This window comes from Dicentrarchus labrax, unplaced genomic scaffold (assembly GCF_905237075.1).
Source record: "Dicentrarchus labrax unplaced genomic scaffold, dlabrax2021, whole genome shotgun sequence".
Lineage (NCBI taxonomy): Eukaryota > Metazoa > Chordata > Actinopteri > Moronidae > Dicentrarchus > Dicentrarchus labrax.
This window is the reverse complement of record NW_026136714.1, coordinates 2,157,748-2,176,517: the sequence shown is the minus strand read 5'-3', so window position 1 is coordinate 2,176,517 and position 18,770 is coordinate 2,157,748. Positions and strand designations below refer to the sequence as shown.

The window sequence follows — 18,770 nt, the reverse complement described above, 5'->3', positions numbered from 1 at the left end:
TCATCTGTTGAATTAAATGTGGAGAATCCAGTGCTTCTGTGCTCACTGACTCATCAGAAACAATCGTGTTTTATATCAGCAAAGCATGATAGCTTGAAGAGTATATTATACAATTATTATTTTTAAAGGCAATTACAGTGTGTAAGTTTCATTTCGTATACTTTGTGAACAGAATTTTAAAATGTTGTTATTTTTTTTATTCTAATTATTTTTATTATTATTTTTATTATTATAATGGCAGTGAAGGAGATTGTACCCAGAAGGGAGATTGCTAACAGGGTCACGTGGTTAATCATTTATTACCTGTCGCAGCCGGAAGCATTTACTTCCGGCAGGCTGGCGCGGGGTGAAGTCCGGCGTTGAAAAGGTGACAGCACTCAGGAGACCGGGACCTTTCAACCAGGTAAACGAAAAACAAACGACACCTATTGTGGATTTTAGTCTCACTTCCTAAAGGCTCAGACAGCTTCTGGTCATTACTACTATTTCATAAACTCTAACTGGGCTCGGCAGGGGACACAAACAGATATTTTTATTAAGCCAAATGCGCAGTTGTTGCTGCCATGAACCCCCATGTGGGTCTCTGAGAAACCTGTGCAGTCATAATGTCACTAACCTACCTGCAGGGAAGTGGGTTTCCTACCTGTTTCACAAAGCTGTCTAAACATTTAGGCAAAATATACAAAAAAATGTTATATAATGTATGAACCCTACATTAACACTTTGAGCTAAAGGTCCACAATCTGGAGTATAAGAACCAGTGAGGACCTTATTAGTGAATTAGTTAAGTTCATAAATAGCCAAATAAAGAGAAAGACATTTCTATTTCTATTTATACATCTGTAAACCAAACCACGGTGTCTCACCCGGATCTAGAGAAATATTTTATGATAAATAAAACAAAATAATGTTTAATATGTTAATTTCTGTTTTTAACATGTTATTATTTTTACAATGAATCTAAATGAATGTGTTTAATCTGACAGCATTTGACAGCAAGGCATTTTCTAGCATTCTGGATCCACCCCCCTGCCTGTTTACTGAATCAGCACAATATTACTGCATATTAGGTTATATAATGTAATCATCATAATCACAGCGAATTTAGAATAATATTCATATCCGCACGTGCATTACCGAGCCACAGTGCATGTTAGCTAACTGTCTGATATATTGTGACATGGTGTAGATCCACAAATGACTTGTTAACTCACCAACTTATACTCATTCCAGCTCCAACACTGACGTAATGGCTGCTGCCTGCACTCAGATCTTTTGCTAAAGTAAAAGTAACAGTGTAGAAATATTTAGTTACAAGTAAAATTCGAAAAAGTATTAGCATTAAAATATACTCAAGTAACAAAAGTACAAGTATTCATCAAGCAGGATGACCTCTTGCAGACTTGCTCAATATAAATGTACCCCTTCAATGGAATTTAGTTACTGTTGGGTAACAATACACCATTATTTATTTGTTGATTATATCTGTATTAATAATCTGAACCTGGGAGAAGAAAGAAAGAAAATGGGAGAAAAGGAAAATACTCATGTAAAGAACAAGTACCTCATAAGTGTACTTAAGTACAGTACTAAAAGGATTCAGTGTTATCAGTGTCAGTGTTTGTAATTTACAGTGCAGGGCTGTTGAAGTAAATTTAGATAAAGTTCACTTCATGCTAAAAAAAACAATAAACAATTAAAATGTATTAATAAGTCATGAAAATAAGAAAATACTCACAAAGTTACTCAGTCTCACAGCCTGAGGGAAGAAGCTGTCTTTACTTGAGTAAATATACTTAGTTACTTTCAACCAGTGGCTGCTGCTCACTATGAGAAACTTTTCATTATTAAGATGAAACTATACAGAATAAACCTCTGAGTTATTATGATATCAGGTCAAATAAAATACTGAACACATATACAAATATTCTCACCCACATTTTATTTAGTAGGTGAACATGCCTGTACTGCCTTATAGTTATGGAGATATAACTTCATGTTAACTGAATTCATCACTGAACATCTCCGACACACTATTCAAGTGTAGGAACACACACAGTGATATTTTCTCTGGGAGCTGGAAATAAGTTTGGATGGATTTTTCTTTGGTCTGCCTGGATGAGCCTCTAAGCCTTAATGTTGTGCTGGAAAACAAAGCTCATTTTGAACAAATTAATGTTACAAAGAGATCCTTCATTCTATTAGCTAATTTGCTATCCTGTTTCATTTGAATAAGTACAGCTATCTAACATTTGTTAAAGAGACAGCTGTTTCTGGAGTAAATCCCCTAATTTGATCAGCTTAATTGCAATAGATTTCGTAAACATCAAGATTGAATGCAGCAACTTTGTCAGTTAGTACAAGAATGCTTTAAACCTAATCGAATAAAATTGCGTAAGGGAACCATTGCAAAGCCACTTACCCTGTAAAAAGCTTGCATACCCATTAGGGAAAAATTCCCTTAGACAGGAATAGATAGCAATTGATTGGGACTTCCTTGAAAATATGTGATCACTCCCTCTAATTTGTGATTTGGTGAAGTCATTGGGTGGTCTCCAAATGCTGTTTTGTCGTTGGTCTCACTTGTCATTTGATCCAGGATTAGGTGGCCACTTTTTCTTCGGGAATCCTAATAAGCCTCATCAAGAAGTCAATAATGGTGGCCAAGAAAAACCCTGTCTGTTCTCCACGTAATGAGCCTGAATGGTGCAGTGCTAATTTAGTTTCACTGTGTGCGTTTTGCGTATTTATTCAGCGTGTGCAGATTTAAAATAATACATTTTTAACTGCACTGTATGTCCCAGATATCACATTACATGATGTATTTTAAGTTCATTCTCAGACGAAGAAAAAAAGTGGATGGTTGTAGTTTGTTCTCTGGTGAAATGAGGCTCTGCTGTTTCTCTAACGCAGCTTTGACATGTCTGAAGTGAGCAGCCAGCTGCCCGCAGAGCCCATCTCTGCGGTCGGAGTAATCACCTCAATCAACAAGGCACCTGATGGCTACTATGTTGTGAGTATTCATTTTGAACTTTGTATTAATTCATTTCATAAACTTGTATTAAGCCTACAAAGATATTTTCATCTCCTTTACAGTAAAAGCCACAAGTGAAATACAAAAACAGGAAAAAAATATTATTTATTGACTCTTGTGAGACTTGTTTTTACCAGCGGGCTAAATTTCACTCATCGAAAGTCTAAGCAGAAATCGAATGCTTTTATTTTGGTAAATGCTTTGTTTTTGCTCTGTGCTGTTGGTTGTGCATGTAATCGTTGTAACTGATTGTAAAGCATAACTCTCAGCCAGGATGTTGGCAGCCTTCCAAGGGGTTTTTTTTTTTTGTCAGAGCTGTTAGATGACTTATTCATAAAGTTTACTTTGATGATTAGGAAGATTCCCTTCCTGACATTGTTATTGGTTGCCACCAGTATTGCAGACACACCAGAGGCAAAGGTTTAATGATGTTTGCCTGATGCCCACCGGAGTCATTTAAGTTTACCCCCATGTTATATTCAAGCGCCGCAACGACTTCGACAACAAAAGGAATGTGTGAGGATTTAGTGCAGGATCAGCTAGTTTATGTGACCCTTTCTTTCTTGGTTTTGAAAGAGTTGGAGAGGGTTAAAAAGAGAAGCGAGTGTGTGAGTTGAATACAGCACAAAACAAGCTCAAGGGCAGATCTCTCTTCCTCTATCTCTCTCTCTCTCTCTCTCTCTTTCTCTCTCTTCCTTTTCAGACTTCTTCTTCTTGCTTTCACCCTAAGCCCCCAAACCCTCCCTGTTCCCCCAGTTTCTATCTCTTCCTGCTCCACCCTACACACCCAGCTTGTTCTAATCTCTGGCAGATGATGGTGGGTTGGCATCAGCACGGAGCCACTGGCAGGGAAACTGCGTACACACCACACGGTAGTGACAAACAGAGAGAAACCCCATCAGACTTCCTCCTCTGCTGCTCCAGTGCGCCAATACATTTCAGTTGATGTGCAAATATGTGCATGCTCTGTAGGGCTAAAAGCTAGTCACTGGCTGTTAATGACACTGGTTTATCTCTGTAATAGATGCTCAGTAAATTCTACTTTTTTTTGTCAACCCCCAGGCAGTACACCAGCAGTTTGAAATGTGTGAATAGTTTAGACTTAAGATAATGAAAGTGTAGACGCATTAATGAATCAAGAAACTTTTATTGCAATCAAATGCAAACAACAACCTGACTTTTTGTGTCAATTGCCTGCACTATTCCCAAACACTGCAAACAATACCCATACTGTTGTTATAGCTAAATCAAATGCAGTATTAGTATTTCAACCCAATAGATTACTATAGTGCGTTTTTTTTTTTCAGCCTTGTTGTGTGTGGCTCTACGGCAGTCAGTCACTTCCAGATCCAGACTGAACTATGAATATGTCTTTACTTTATGCTAAATTAATCTCATGACTTCTCTTCTAGCGCCACCATGAGGTTGACATTTTTTCATTTTATTGAAATAAACCAAAACCATTGTTTGGTACAAGTTTGGTACAGATATCCACTGTGTCCAGAGGATGAATCCCAATTTATTCATTCTTATACCTGTAAAAACAAATGACATTCCTTTCACCTTCAGCTGCGCTTTGTGTTATTGCTGATTAACTAAACATCAACAATTTCACCTCATCATTAGGGATGGGATGATATATCGATTTTATCACAGATCGCGATAAAAAAAACACTCAGATAATTTGATTGGGGTGAATTTCCATCATCGGGATAATTGTGAAAATCCTCACATGAGTGATTTAGAAAAGCTGTCTAGCCTGCCAACGTACACTCCTTTATTGATTTCCTACAAAGGGAAGGCTGTATCTTTCCTAAGCCTGTCACCATGGCTGAAGGCTCATTGCCCGTTATATACCCCACAAAAACCGAATGTGTGGGAATACAAAGGAGTCTAAACTAAAGAAGGACAGAGAGATGTGTCTATCTGAGGTCTCCTATCTGTGATGCAATAAAAATATTTGTTTATTAACAAAATGTAAGGTAGAGTGATTCCAGTGTGTTTTACTTCCATTATAAGATTTTTAAGTAGATTTTGATGATTATAACTGAATGTGGTGAATCACATTTTTTGACCAGCTTAATTGTAACATAACATTTCATAACTAATTTGTAATTGTCATTGTGAGCATGTTAGCATGCTATGTATAGCCTCACAGAGCTATTAGCATATACTCATAGTCTTGTTCTTGTCTGATGTGAATGTGGCATCGTTTCCTGTCTGCGTGACATGTCGGTCCTCAATAGAACACGTTTGTTGGAAAACTGGGTTACACTCCAGATAGCTTAAAGCCCATCTTTAATACTATAATCTTAGTGATATATTTCTGTCTGGGTTAGTTTTCCTTTGTAATATAAAATAAAATAAAACACATCCTTCGAGGTAATAAAATATCAAATCATACCTATGAATAAAAAGTCAAATACGAGTTAGCCGAGATAAGATTCAGGGCCTTTCAGACTCTGAAGCACTATTTCAAATGTGTTTGTCCCATCTTCAAGAACATCTTTTGAACATCACCATGCGGTCTTTCATCTGCAGACTTAAAAAACAAACAAAAATATCAGCGCTCGGTATCAGTGTTACTAATGCAGCGCTGAGAAGGGGAAGTCTCAGGATATTACGTTGTATTGATTTTTTTCCCCCCCTTCCCTTTTCAAACTAAGTCTTCTTTTAGAATTCCTCCTTAATACTGACTGCTTACCATACTAACCATACTTTTTATACAGCAGATCAAAGGGCTGATTAGCTCTTTTGCTCTCTGATACGATGCACTCACATCTCTGAACTTGAGCAGGTTGTTCCAACACAAGAGAGCACAGGCCCAGATCAAACGCTGTTCCACTGGGATCAGGAGCTTTGCTGAAGCACCAGCAGCCACCCAACATCAAACGCCATGAGTAGACTCCCGCACACTCACGCTCTGTGCAAGGGTTGCAAAGGGGATACGCATGCATTTCAGATTCACCTGAGCATTTGACATGTTACGCTCATAAACTCATTACTGAAATGTAAGTTTATTTGAAGAAACCTAGTGCTAGCTTATGATTAGCTGGGATGCCGGGATTTACAAACTCAATAGCATCTGTTCTTTAAAGGTATAGTTTGACATTTTGGGAAATAAGCTTATTGGTTCTTATCAGGAGTTAGAAGAGAAGGTAGATACCAATATTCATGTCTGTGCACTTAGACTGGAACTAGGGCCATAAGGTGCTTAGCTTAGCATGAGAGTGGAAGCAGGGGGAAACAACTTGTCTTGCTAAAACTCAAAAATGTGCCTAGCAGCACCTTTGAAGGACACGTTTCGTCCACAAACTTGCATTTAAAATGAGTGTTTGTCTTGTCATCGTCTTGATATTGCCAGACAGTCAGCCGACGGACACACGGACAAACAGTTCTCCACGGAACAGTCACAGCAAGCGAGTCTCTTTAAAACCAAAATTTGTTAGTAAGTGAGCTTGCTGGTAGGTATATTTTTTAGTTTGTAAGTGTGAATGTGATCAGGGTGTTCCAGAAAAAGAAGAGCATTGTGATCAGTACAACTCCCCTGAATAAATAAAGGTGGGGAAAAACAGACTTGAAAGTGATTTCAGTCTTCTAACCTAAATCTCAGCAAATAAGCATATTCCCAAAATATCAAACTATTACTTAAAGTCAAGGAGCTTTTTCAACAATACATGCTGCTGTAGTTATTGAATATATAGTCAATAGTCAGTTGATCTATTTTATATTATTTTCAGTCTCTGTTCTTCTTTGAAGGGACTGGTTTGTTCCCTGGTACTCTCTCATGTCTTCCCCACCTGGCTTCACTCCCCAGAGATTTTTGATTGTTTGCCTTTATATATTTTTATTCGCAGCTGTGCTTCTCAGTGTATCATAGTAACTTGCTGGTGGTGTCTGTCTCCAGAGATCCTTCATAGGAGTATTCAGCACCCCCTAAAGACTTGTTTCACAGGTGGGCTTTTAGATCACTGTAAGCTTTAGATTTTAGGAAGTGGCAGTTCAATCTGTCATTGCATTTTAAATCAAATGATTCAGCCGTATTTCAATATCAGAGCCGTGACGTCTCTTATCAGACATGTGGCATTGAAGTCTGTGTAATGATGGAGCCATGCAGAGGCAGACTTGAAAGTATTAGAGAAGAGCCATCTCAACTTTACACATGCCTCCTCCGCCGTGGCTCAGCAGTCGGCGTTTCACATTCAAGCTGCGTCGCATCCTTCCTGCCGGCGGCTGTGGCAGGATGATGCCTGAGGTGCCTCCTAGGAGGACCGTGCCCTCGTTACTCCTCAACTTGACTTTGGGTTTCACAAAGCGAGCCCTTTGTTTACGCTGACAGGATGCGCTGGCTACTGACCTGGAAAAAGTGGCCAAGACGGGTTGTCTTGTAAGGAAGAGAGAGGCTGGTGATGTATAGGCTCCTTCTGGGACCTTTCATGGAACTGCTGTTGGAGACGCCCCGCAATCCCTCTCTCCGCTCATCCTCCGCTCTTTCTCTCTCTCTCATCCCACTATCTATCTCTGTTCCCCAGTCTAGTCTCCGCTCTCATCCCATCTAGTCAGTGGTGGTTTTTCATGAATCTCCCCATGCCATGTTTCCCCCACCCAGTCACCGAGGTCATTCATCATTATTGTCAAGGGGGTAATGTGTGTGGGTGGGTGCAGAGATCTATGACTTCTTCATTTGAATGAACCTCATTAGATTGACTCTTCTTTGTAAAGGATCCCTTTAGAAAATAACCCTGGCAGTTATTTAGGTGATTCTCACATGAGGGCCAATGGAACATGACGCTTCAGCCAAGCATATTTACTGGAACGAGGGAAGAGTCTCTGGGATGCAGTCTGCAGGTTATATTTTGCTTTATCATTCTGCCCTGCATACCTACATTTACATAGCAATGTAGTGTTGGACCTTGAGCTTGACTTGTGGTGCCTACATGCTGTCAATATTATGCAATCTATTATTTTTACTGACTCCACTGATCATTTACAACTATGAATGAGCCTATCGTACAAGGACAAGCTGCCTGGGTGGATTTAGATTTAGACTTATTTAGGCATACACATGAAATTGCTTTAAATCCTCAGTAATTCAATCTTAGAAGGCTTATTCTCATTAAATAATAGAACGATCCACATGGGGGGTAGAGCAGCAAAAGTATTTAAGGTGCGTGTGCAGTGTTCTCAGTTTACCTGTGTCTTGCACAAGGGATACTACAGTAGGTTTTAAAAAAAGATACATTACCCCAAATATAATCCCTGCTTTCCCACAGAAGCACATTGAAGTTTGGTTTCCTTATTAGAGCAGATCCTTGTCAGGGCATCTTTAATCAGCCCGGTCCCGAGGGATGATATTTTTAGCCACCTTTTTGGAGGCTAAGACTCCTTTACCCACGCAGAGCACTAATGAGATGGAGCGCTAGTGTTGGCAAGCGTTAATTAAGGCTAGTATGCAAGGGAAGAGGCAAAAGCAACACGCTCATGGCATACATACATTAACTTTATCCCACCTCCTGCATGTTTTTTTCTCTCCTTGTTTTTTTTTCTCTCTTTTTTTCACGTAGGTTGCACAAACAACAGATGGCTCTGACGCCGACCTGTGGAAGGACGGCTTATTCAAATCCAAGGTCACTCGCTACCTCTGTTTCACCAGAAAAGCTGTAAGTGTGAATGTAAACTTCTCCCTTTCCCTATGCATTCTGCACTAACGCCTCATCTGCTGCCCCCTTTTTTTGTTTGCCAGCAGTTATTAGCTCAGTTTTCTGCTGCCAGAATGTCTTTGTGCACTTTGCACTTTGATCAGTGAAAGTCCCATTTAAAAGGCCAGCGTTGGCTTGGCAGCGTAGTTTTGAACTTTTACATATAATGAATTTGCATGCATATTCCAGATGAATAATACCTTGGTGAGATATTTTTCATGTTGTACGTCCTCCTGAGGATATTATTTATGTTTATTCATGAAATAACAATGAGCTGTATTTTTACTATTCCAATTTATTCAATCAACAGCGTCCCTGTAGAGAAAATGGTTACCAACCAGTGATTCTTGAAAGCTGATGCGCATATAATTGTGAATATGAAAGTACTCATTTTTATGTCAGAAATTACTCCCCAAAAGCACTTTTCAGTATGGCTGTGCTACATATAGAGCTCCCAATTTGAGCAGCATTGAGTCTCCTGTGGCTGAAATGATCTTTGAATGTTTCTCATAATGCTGTTGGGTCAATTTTGGACTCATCTCCTGCCTGCAGCATACAGCTGATGTGTTGTTGCATGGCTGTCAGCTGCACTGTGGCCATAAATACACCTGCTTACATCTCCAGGATTATCAACCTGTCTAACCTCAGCTCATACAGCTTACTATTGGCTGCCTATTAATTTGTTTCCAGGCTGCAGGTCGATAATGCAGACAGTATGGTAAACAAAACCTGCATTTTTTTGTTATTATTTTGCATCAGCTCAATTTTAGGACTCAATCCAGTCTTCTTTTCTTTTTTTTTTTTTTTTTACAGGATGTCCTCTAAAAACCAGGCAACTTGGCAGCGGCTGCCTGAGTTCAATCTGCTCCTCAGTTTAGTATATAGAATACAAATAGCCTTCCCCTAGTTCCTGTATATTATCTTAAAATGTGTGTCCGCATTGTTTTAAAGATTTTGACACAAATAAAACATGACAGAGCCATCAACAAAGGCTATTTTGTCTGCCAGTCAATGGAGCTCCCACTGTAATTGTCTATGACAAAAACAGATTCTGTAAAATTAGCCCCTGAATTACGTGGGGGGAAGTAAATAGTTTGTGATTTATCATACTCTAGGTTGGAGGTAGAAAGCCCCCTTTTGTCAGACCCTGATGGAAGAAATCTCTCCAGCAAAAGGGGAAAACACTAAAAAAAGGTTCCATGCATAGTAATAACATTCATCCATATTCCTCCTTAAGTCAGTATAAAAACTATGAATAAAAAATGTCTCTAATGGTAATGACTGTCGGGCAACAGTAGCAGTGAAATCCAGCCTTTTCGGACGCATCAAGTCACGCCTGGCTCGCCCCACTCTCTACTGCCGCTGTGTATTATTGCAATTTATTATGGCAAAAAATGAAAATGTAATGGGAGGCAGGGAAGAGTCATGCTTGAAAATGTCAACTACACAGTCCCTGATTGTTTTTAACCAGTCCCATTCTGTTGATTAGACTGCCTACTCTGTCTCCCATCATCCCACAGCTTCTCGCCAAAAGGTTGAGAATGATTACAAGTTCACAGATGCATTCTCTCATTGTAAAAAAAAAAGCTATTAGAGAGTAATTACTTCAGCTATTTTGTCAACCCTTCTCTTTAGAGACTTCCTGAGCTTTTAGTGAATCATTGACTCTTATTATCTCTACATTTTCTTTCCTGAGCCCTCCAAAAAATGACTAACCTTTTCTTTTCCTTGCTCTCTTGTCATTTTTTAAAAGTTGAATTTGCATACATGACTTGGAATTTCCTGCCCGTGCTCTATCTTTTAGGGGCCCGACGTTGTTGTGGACGTGAAGGTGATTGACATTAAGGACGCCTTGCCAGAGGGCTTCACACCTGTGGAAGAAACAATGGACACAAGTAAGTAAACAGGCGATACCGACCAGAGGCTCGCTCCCCTCTCCTCTTCTTGTTTTTTTTTTCACTTCTCAGACCAGCTTATGCGGAGGTCCTCAGGGGCAGCTTTGCTTGAGATAGTGAATGTTTTATGGGTGCAGGTTAGCTTAATTTATGGCAGACTGTGGGAATAAAATAAACATTTTGCCCTGGAGGTACAAGAGAAGAGAATCATGAGTCATTGTTTATCTCAGCTGGAGCTGTGCTTTTCTTTATGAGGGGCTTATTTATTTATGTATTTATTTGGGGAGAGGACGAGTGGATGGGGGTTATCTAATATTAATGAAATGCATTCCCCAATGCTTTAGTGCTTTTTGAGTGCTATGTATTTCCCCTCTCACTATCCATGCCTTGGAAATGTAATAATATTTTGGTGTGGGGAGTGAGGACAGCTTGTTTATTATTTTTATTATCATTGCATTTACACTGCACTTTCTAGTGTTGCAGGGGAAATAAATGAGCGAGGCACAGATGCAATATAGCAATATAGGGAAGCATGGCAATGTTTTTTTTTGCCAGAATGAAGAAAAGAGATTATGTTTTGTTTGGATATGTTGTAATTTAATGTTTTATTACTTTATGTGAATCCATGTTTAATGTATACATGTGACATTATGTATGAGTTTCTCTCTAGAATATCCAGTTTAAATCCCTGTTGTGCACTAAAACTGATGGAGGAATCACTTGCTTCTGTCATTTTACCTACTAAAATGATAAAAATGATAATAACGCATGTGGATTTTGTGCCTTTCCTCTGTCCGGTCATTTCCCTTTGAGCACAGCAAGTGCCCCAGAAACATGATATTGGCTCATCTCTTATTCTAATGCTAGCAATGACTAAGTAGCAAAGTGTAAGTTGGATTTGTGAATATATATTTCTCCTAGAGGTTCAACATGTCTATAGCATTTTTTTTTTAGCTTGAAACTCAGAGATGACAGAATTGGATACGCGACCACCAATTCCTGTCTGACACCCTCATGTGTACCTGACTCATCAGAGGAAGCTGCCATGAGGAAGAGGAGGCTCTGTGTGAAAATCAGCCCTCGTGCGGCTGCCGAGACGGCTGTATATGACATCCAGATCATTGCGAAGTCCAAGTACCATCTTGTTAACTACACCTGTATAGGGTGAGCTGTTTGACACTGGAAATAAATGAATTCATGATGTTTTGTATCTTCTGTCAATCACCATACTTTCTCATTTACATGAAGGATTGCCAACGAGCTGCTTAAAACTAAGTGAAACACTCTCTGTGTGTCTCTTCTTTATCTTTAAACAGTGAGATAAACAATATGGGGATGTGGTATCGGATTGGAGATGTTCCCCAGCATCAGTCGTCCCAGGAAACGTCCAGTACAGATAACACAGCCGCTCCACTCAACACAGCAAGGTAACATCATATCACAATATTCAGCAGCGCCTCTTGAAGTTTAACTTTCCTCCTTGCTTTCTCTTTTATTCCACGCCCAGTGTACTCTTTAGCTATTGTTACGCTCCGGTACCATATGTACGACAATGAAGACACGAGCAATTGATCACTCCCGGGCAATCTGCCGTAAAAGGTTGTGGCTGGACAATGAGGTAGTGAGGGTGAACCGGAGAGACAGGCTAACTAGACAGGATCGCCTGAACAAGAACATGGGTTCAATGAGGGCTAAACTCCTGCTATTTGTGGTGTGTCCCGGGAGGCCGAGGCAGGTCGCTCCTCTGACTGTGGTGACAGGAGTGTTGTACTGCGCAGACAAAGAGGAGGAGATGTAGCCCGGAGAGCGAGCGACAGCTGCAGAGGAAGGGAGGAGAGCTCCAAGATCTCCGCCATGCTGGAGTGTTTGTGCGTCCCCTCCTCTGCTCATGCTGCTCAGGCTTCCTCCGCCTCAGGCCTCAGATTGAATGGAGCAACCCTTTGTACTGTGTCCAGATCAAACAGCTCAATTATTTATCGCAATGAAGAACTGGGGATTTCCACAGCAAATTGTAAATAAACAATTGAGACTCCTTCGGTGTGGCGGTGCTGTGGAGAGGGAAGCTTGGCACGGGGCGCCGATGGGTCTGCCAGCTTGAAGTGCTATGCTTTGCCATCCTGTGCTGGGCTGAGTAAAAGCCACTTAAAAGCCACAACAGGCCAGAGCAGTGGATGCCAGCAGGCATATTCAAAACAGAGCTTCTGTTCACATGGCCACTCAGTGGGATGAGAACAATAAAATGGACAGGCGTGAATTCAAAACACAAGTTCAAACTGGGTAGAGTTATGTGAATTGTCCATATTTTGGAAGTGGATGGTCAATAAACTTTGATGTGTTGAAGTGATGGTGGGCTCTCAGGCCCATGTGTACGCCTTCGCAACTCTTACCGGTAATCCTCCGTTCTTTTGAAGCCCACTTTCAAGTTTGTGAGGCTCAGAGGTTGGAATAAATTGCACCTCGAAGCGACTCACACCCCCTCCTGATGCCTGCTGAGATCACAGGCTGCTGTTTTTGTATTAACATTAAAATTCATTCCACAGTCAGAGAGTCTTCTTTTGAGAGTATTTCCATCCATAATGCACTGACACATAAGGACGGCACTGTGGGCAATTTAGACAGCGGCAGTTCTTTGACTATTTATCTGGCATCCTTTTTGTGTAGTTACATGCATTTTAGACAACCATACATACAGCTATAAATATGTCTGTAGTTTTTTTAAAGTCACAGATTAGATAGTTTGACACAGTGATTTATAAACAGCTCTACAATACTCACTGATTGCTTAAATAAGTACAGTACTACAGTGTAACTGTCTGTGTAGTATCACCCCACTATACTTTATTCATATTCAGCAAGAGAAAATCCTCTCCTCCATGCCTCCTTCGGGCTATCTATAACAACTTTATGGCCTTTGGAGAATAGCACCTCTTAAATTTAAGTGCTCTTTACAGTCAGTGGAAAAGATGTTTTAAATACAGTCAATAATGTGTAAATTTTTAATGACCCTTATAATTTTGAAAGCTGCAGTGATCCCTCTCAAATGTTAAGTTGCCTCAGGCAGTGAGAGCTTGTTAGAGTTGTGTACAAACAGAAACCGCAAATCAGGTTTTTTTCAGCAGTGCAGAGCTGCAGTACACAGTAACTGCAGGGTGTTGCATCATTATGGGATGCACACAGTGATTGCATCAAGGCTATGGTGTTGTATTGGAATTGTCTTTGTATTGTTTTGTCAGGCAAAACAGGGTACCTGCAGGTCTGGGAAAGTTTTTAAAACTCAGAATTCAGTTTCCTCAAAAAAGGCTTTAGAATGTGTTTATTTAAAAATTCCTGCTGTAGGCAGCGATGTTAGTTATGAAATGTTTCTGCAAACGATTGCGGGCTGTCGGGAGACTTTACTCGCTTGTAAACTAAGGCTGTTGGTATTGTTAGTGGAGTTTCAGTCAGCACTATCAGACCTATAGTTAACTGCTAGTGACATTGTCTCATAATGGGCAAATGTTGATTTTAACAAAACATTTAAAAATGCTTGCAACGAATGAATCTTCTCCTTATTATTTTAACGATTAATCGATTATTAAAGGAGTGAAAAACATCCATGAAAACTTGCCACAGCCCAAGGGTATATACTCAAAAGATAGTTCACTTACTATCATATATGACAAAGAAAAGCTGCAAATGATTGACGTGATTAATCGAATATCAAAACAGTTCATCTTCTTTCAATCAACTAATTGAATAGCAGGGCTAAAAATAGTTTTTAATTGGTTAATCCATGCATCCATTTTCTGTCACTTATCCACGTCCGGGTTGCAAAAATGAAATTAATTATATCATTAAGGAATTATTGTTGGGAACTACTGGGGGACAAAAATAAGCAATTCCAGGCCATATGGTCCCTACTGATTTTCCATCATACTGTCATGCCTGGTATGATTGTGAAACAGGTATTAAACTGCATTCTCTGTGCTGTTATAAAAGTCTTGAAAGTCTTAAATTTAACTTGGTGAACCCTGCTGAAACCCTGTAAAAAGGACTCTGAGGAATTAGTACAGGAATTATTATTTCCTCAGTTCTAGTTAGTTTTAGCAGCTGAGGCGGGATCAAGGATAAACACTAAACCTAAAATAGTTATTTCTTATTGGCTCAGGCTGTTGCACCATATTGAGCCACTAAAACTGTTAGGGTGCAAGCCTCTTAAGCAGTCTGCCGCGCAAATGCATTTGAACCGTGTGTGTTTAATGTCTCTTTATCAAGTTTGTCTAAAGCGTTTAAACCGCGTTCTGTCTTGATTCATAGCTGCAGCTTGATGTCAACCACTTTGGCTTGTTCTCTGTCAAGACCGACCGTATCAGCCACTCCCTGACTTTATAATGCGAAAAACCTGCACCATCCGGTCAGCCTTTTAATATGTCCAGTAAAGTATCCCCCTCCTTCCTTCTCCTGGCCAACGCTGCCATTTGTTCTCCTGATAAAACTGTCATTGCTGAGGCTGATATCTGACCTCTACAGTGACTGCTAGCATAAATTAGCCTTGTCCTAATATTGCAATTTCTTTTGCTTCACTCAGAATCAAGGTTTTTGACATTTCTCTTAGAATAATAGGCTATTGTACACACGGACACTTTTTAAATCAAACTGTACAGCGATAAAAATGTCAAGGCCAAGTATCTTTTTTTCCCATCGCATAGTGTAGTTGGCTTTTTCTTCAACACGTGAAGCCTAGAGAGTCATCAGTGTCAGAATTGGCATGCATATCAATACGTTTTGGATGGCACTGTCTTCTACCTGTGACACTCCACACATTGCTGCAGCTCTGCAGGAGTATTGTATCAGCTTTCATTGCTCGCTGGTTAACCAAGACTTCCCACTGCACACGACTCTTGAGAGAAAGAGACACCATGACTGTCAGCGTGTCGCCTGACAGATCTCCCATCTGAAGCGCTGAAAGAACAATCACTCCCAGCTCAATCTTACTCATTACTTTGTTGTGTTCAGAAAAGTTGCAAAAAGTAGAGCGATCAAGCAAAGGGATGCCAGGAATGATCGAATGATCAGCGAAGATCTGATGGGCTCAGACTGTTCAGTGATTTGCCGCCATATTCAGAGAGATCCTCTTTTCAATACCTGACATCGAGCTTAAAGGAGGATAATGATGGGTGAGAAAGCAGCTCCCACAAAGCAGCACTGTCGGCACATAGAGGAAGGTGTGGAGATGTTGTCACGGGAAAGGCTGGATGTGTGTCAAAACAAGAGCTTCCAGCTCTCTGTATCGCAGCTCTGGCTCTTCAGTGATATTACTCTCATCCTCATCTTACCTCTCCACTGACTACCGCTTGTCTGTCCCCACTGTCTCTCCCACTTTCTCTTCTCCTTCTCCTTTTTTTTTAACACAGACAACTCTTTTCCTTATTCCACATGGAACAACTTAAAGAACACCATCCCCAAAAAAATCTGTTGAACTGTAATTCATGTTGTCAAGCAATCCTCAGTGTCGTGGTTTGCTTTGCCGCACTAATATGATTTTAACTCGGGCAGATTTCAGGGGAACATAAGACTCTTGATCTGCGTTGTAATTGCGTAAATCTTTCAGGCCGTGTTCCCAGTTTTACTATAATTTGATGAGGAACTACACTATAATTGAATATTCAAATTAGGAATATGTGTCAATATGGCTCTCCTTGCCTGAAATGAGGATTAATTGTTGTCAAAACTCCAGTGGCCGACATAATATGAGCCCCAACACTGCTGTTGATTAGCAAATGCACTTGCCATGTTTTTGTTTTAAGAATTAGTTGTCTAATTGATTTGCCATATGTTACCCTCTCCAATGCACCTAAAATTGTATTTAGAAATCACCAATTTGGATTGAGACAGTTTTGTGTTTCAAACAGATGGGAAAAGCAACCCTGGAGGTTGCCTGTAGAAAAACATTTCATGAGCACATTTCCCTGGTTTCACGCCGAGTCTTTGGGATTTTAAGTACCACTTTTTCTTTTTTCAGATGTATAGATAAATAGCCCGACTTAATACTTGCTCTGTTCTCTTTGTTTCTTCTGAGTACTAATTTAACAACGCAAACACAGACGGCCTAAGAAGACATTTAAACCATTTCCCCCTACTTTATCAGTCCGTGGGATGTCTCTGTGCTTTGAAAGATGTGTACCTTTCTTCCTCAGCAGTGGAATCAACCTTTGAAAGGTAAAAGAAGTCTGCGTTGAATATGGCAATCGTTCCCACAAGATTGATGCCAACCTTTTAAAAATTCACCATTGGCCTGGATTTAACATGGCCAAATGCTGATGTAAATGAGGAGGAGAAAAGTCGACCCTTTCATTGCAAATAAATCTGAGTTGCAGGCTTCAGCTCATAAATACCACAGCCTGTCAGAAGTCTTGTTTTATTGCTCTTGATGGAAATTATTGCATTTATTTATCTCGTGCGAAGAGATAAGGCTTTGAAAGCCACAATTCATGCATAGCACCCTTGGAATATGCAGATCTGCCTTTAGTCTTAAATTTTAGGAATTTTGATTTTACACCCCCCTGCAAGCGAAGAATAATTATGCTATCCATAAACAGACCAAATACAGAACATGATGCACAAAACACACTTCATTATTTGTAACTTCACACCTGCTCACCCCCAAAATCTGTCTTGTCTTTTCACAATTCAGCACTGTCTTATTTCTCCCTCTCTTTAACAACAAACCCGTACGCCTGTGTGTCCTCTAATCAGAGCAATTCCCTTTTTAATGATATCGCCAACTACTTTGCATTATCATTATAAGATCATTTGTTTTATAATGCCATCCTGGAGCTCATTGTACCTTCAGAGCATGTCATGTTATGCAGCTCTCTTGAAGCTGTGAATTTTTTTTTTTTCCTGCTTGCTGTGGATTTATCGATCCGTAGGGGTGAGTCACAGGGTGTGATTCATGATAGCTTGATTGATGAGGATTTCAATCTTATATGGTTTGTTAACTTCAACTGCCCACAAAGTGCATTCTGTGCTGTTTTCTGTAATACAAGGCCATGAAACGAAAAAAAAAAAAACAGACTTCCCTTGAATAATGGAATCTCTCAGTTCCTCCAGAATTAACAAGATCCTGCTCCAAACCCCGTTAAAGGTCTGTTCAAGCCCCTGGGCAGCTGCTGCACGGTTTAACTTTTACCATATTTCTCCTCTTCAGATTCATCCTGTTATTTCAGTGTTCTGTTTTTCCTTTACACAGATAAAAAAGCCTTTGTGTAACAAGGGAGTTTCCATGCTTCCATTATATTTTAATGTCCCAGCAATGGGTCTTGGAGCATAATTATTCTTGTCAAATACAGAATTTACATCTAGTTCTTATGTTTTTAGCGTGATACTCAATATAACAGCATTGATGAGTTGAGAGAACATTGTTGCTTTCTTTCTACCAGCAGGAGGACCACGAGCAGGCCGGACTATGAGCACCAGAGCAGTGGGAACTACACCCTGACAGGTAAATGGTCTCACACTTTAAATGTATGCAAATCAGTGCCATTTATGACCGTCACTATAGAAAATTAGAGGAATTTAATTGTTTGCACTAGGTTGTTAAACTGCAGATCTCTTACTTTGAGCCAAGACAAAAGCTCTATGTTTTTGGAGAAAAGGTTCAATACTTGTACTTATGCTTTCTATGTACACTTCGTCTCCTGCTGTACATGAAGGCAGCTCCTCCGGCACTTGATCTACAAACGTTCTATGTCTAGATCTCCTCACTGATGGATACTGTACAGAGCTTTGCTTATCTGAGCGAACGTGACTTCCCAGAGGAGCTGCGCATTACACTCAAGAGAACATTTAACAGCTGTCAAAGATGATCCATCACATGCCATACTTACATATGTACCGTGCATGCACTGGACGAATTCCCCTCTCTTTTGTCAGGGAGAAACTCGACTATGGTACAATGCTCCGGGACTAAAACAGAAGAAAGGCTAATTCGTTAGGAAGCAGAGCTTAGCTATGACAGCCTCAGAGCCACAGAGTCAGAGGCAGCTGAGACGCTCCAGCCTTAAAGAGCGTGTGATCCACCCGAGGTGAATGAGGCAGGCAGCTTTTTATCCAGCTGGAGAGAGACACCATGTGGTGAGGATTCCTCCTGCTGCTCAGGCA

The 18,770-nt window shown here is 40.2% G+C and overlaps 1 protein-coding gene across 4 annotated transcripts in view; it reads left to right on the top strand.

Annotated features, from left to right (window-relative positions):
* The first annotated feature begins 314 nt into the window (after positions 1-314).
* mvb12bb (multivesicular body subunit 12Bb) overlaps positions 315-18,770 on the top strand; it is a 33,936-nt gene continuing 15,480 nt past the window's right edge. For 3 of the 4 annotated variants that reach the window (XR_007887397.1, XM_051422046.1, XM_051422049.1), the window contains exons 1-7: positions 315-403; positions 2,914-3,013; positions 8,599-8,694; positions 10,538-10,628; positions 11,663-11,792; positions 11,945-12,055; positions 18,050-18,111. Coding sequence is in view for 3 of the 4 variants with exons in the window: in XM_051422046.1 (XP_051278006.1) it covers positions 2,921-3,013; positions 8,599-8,694; positions 10,538-10,628; positions 11,663-11,792; positions 11,945-12,055; positions 18,050-18,111 (583 nt within the window). In the remaining variant the exon portion in view is untranslated. The remainder of the gene's footprint in view (positions 404-2,913; positions 3,014-8,598; positions 8,695-10,537; positions 10,629-11,662; positions 11,793-11,944; positions 12,056-18,049; positions 18,112-18,770) is intronic. The other variant, XM_051422048.1, reaches the window with a different exon arrangement.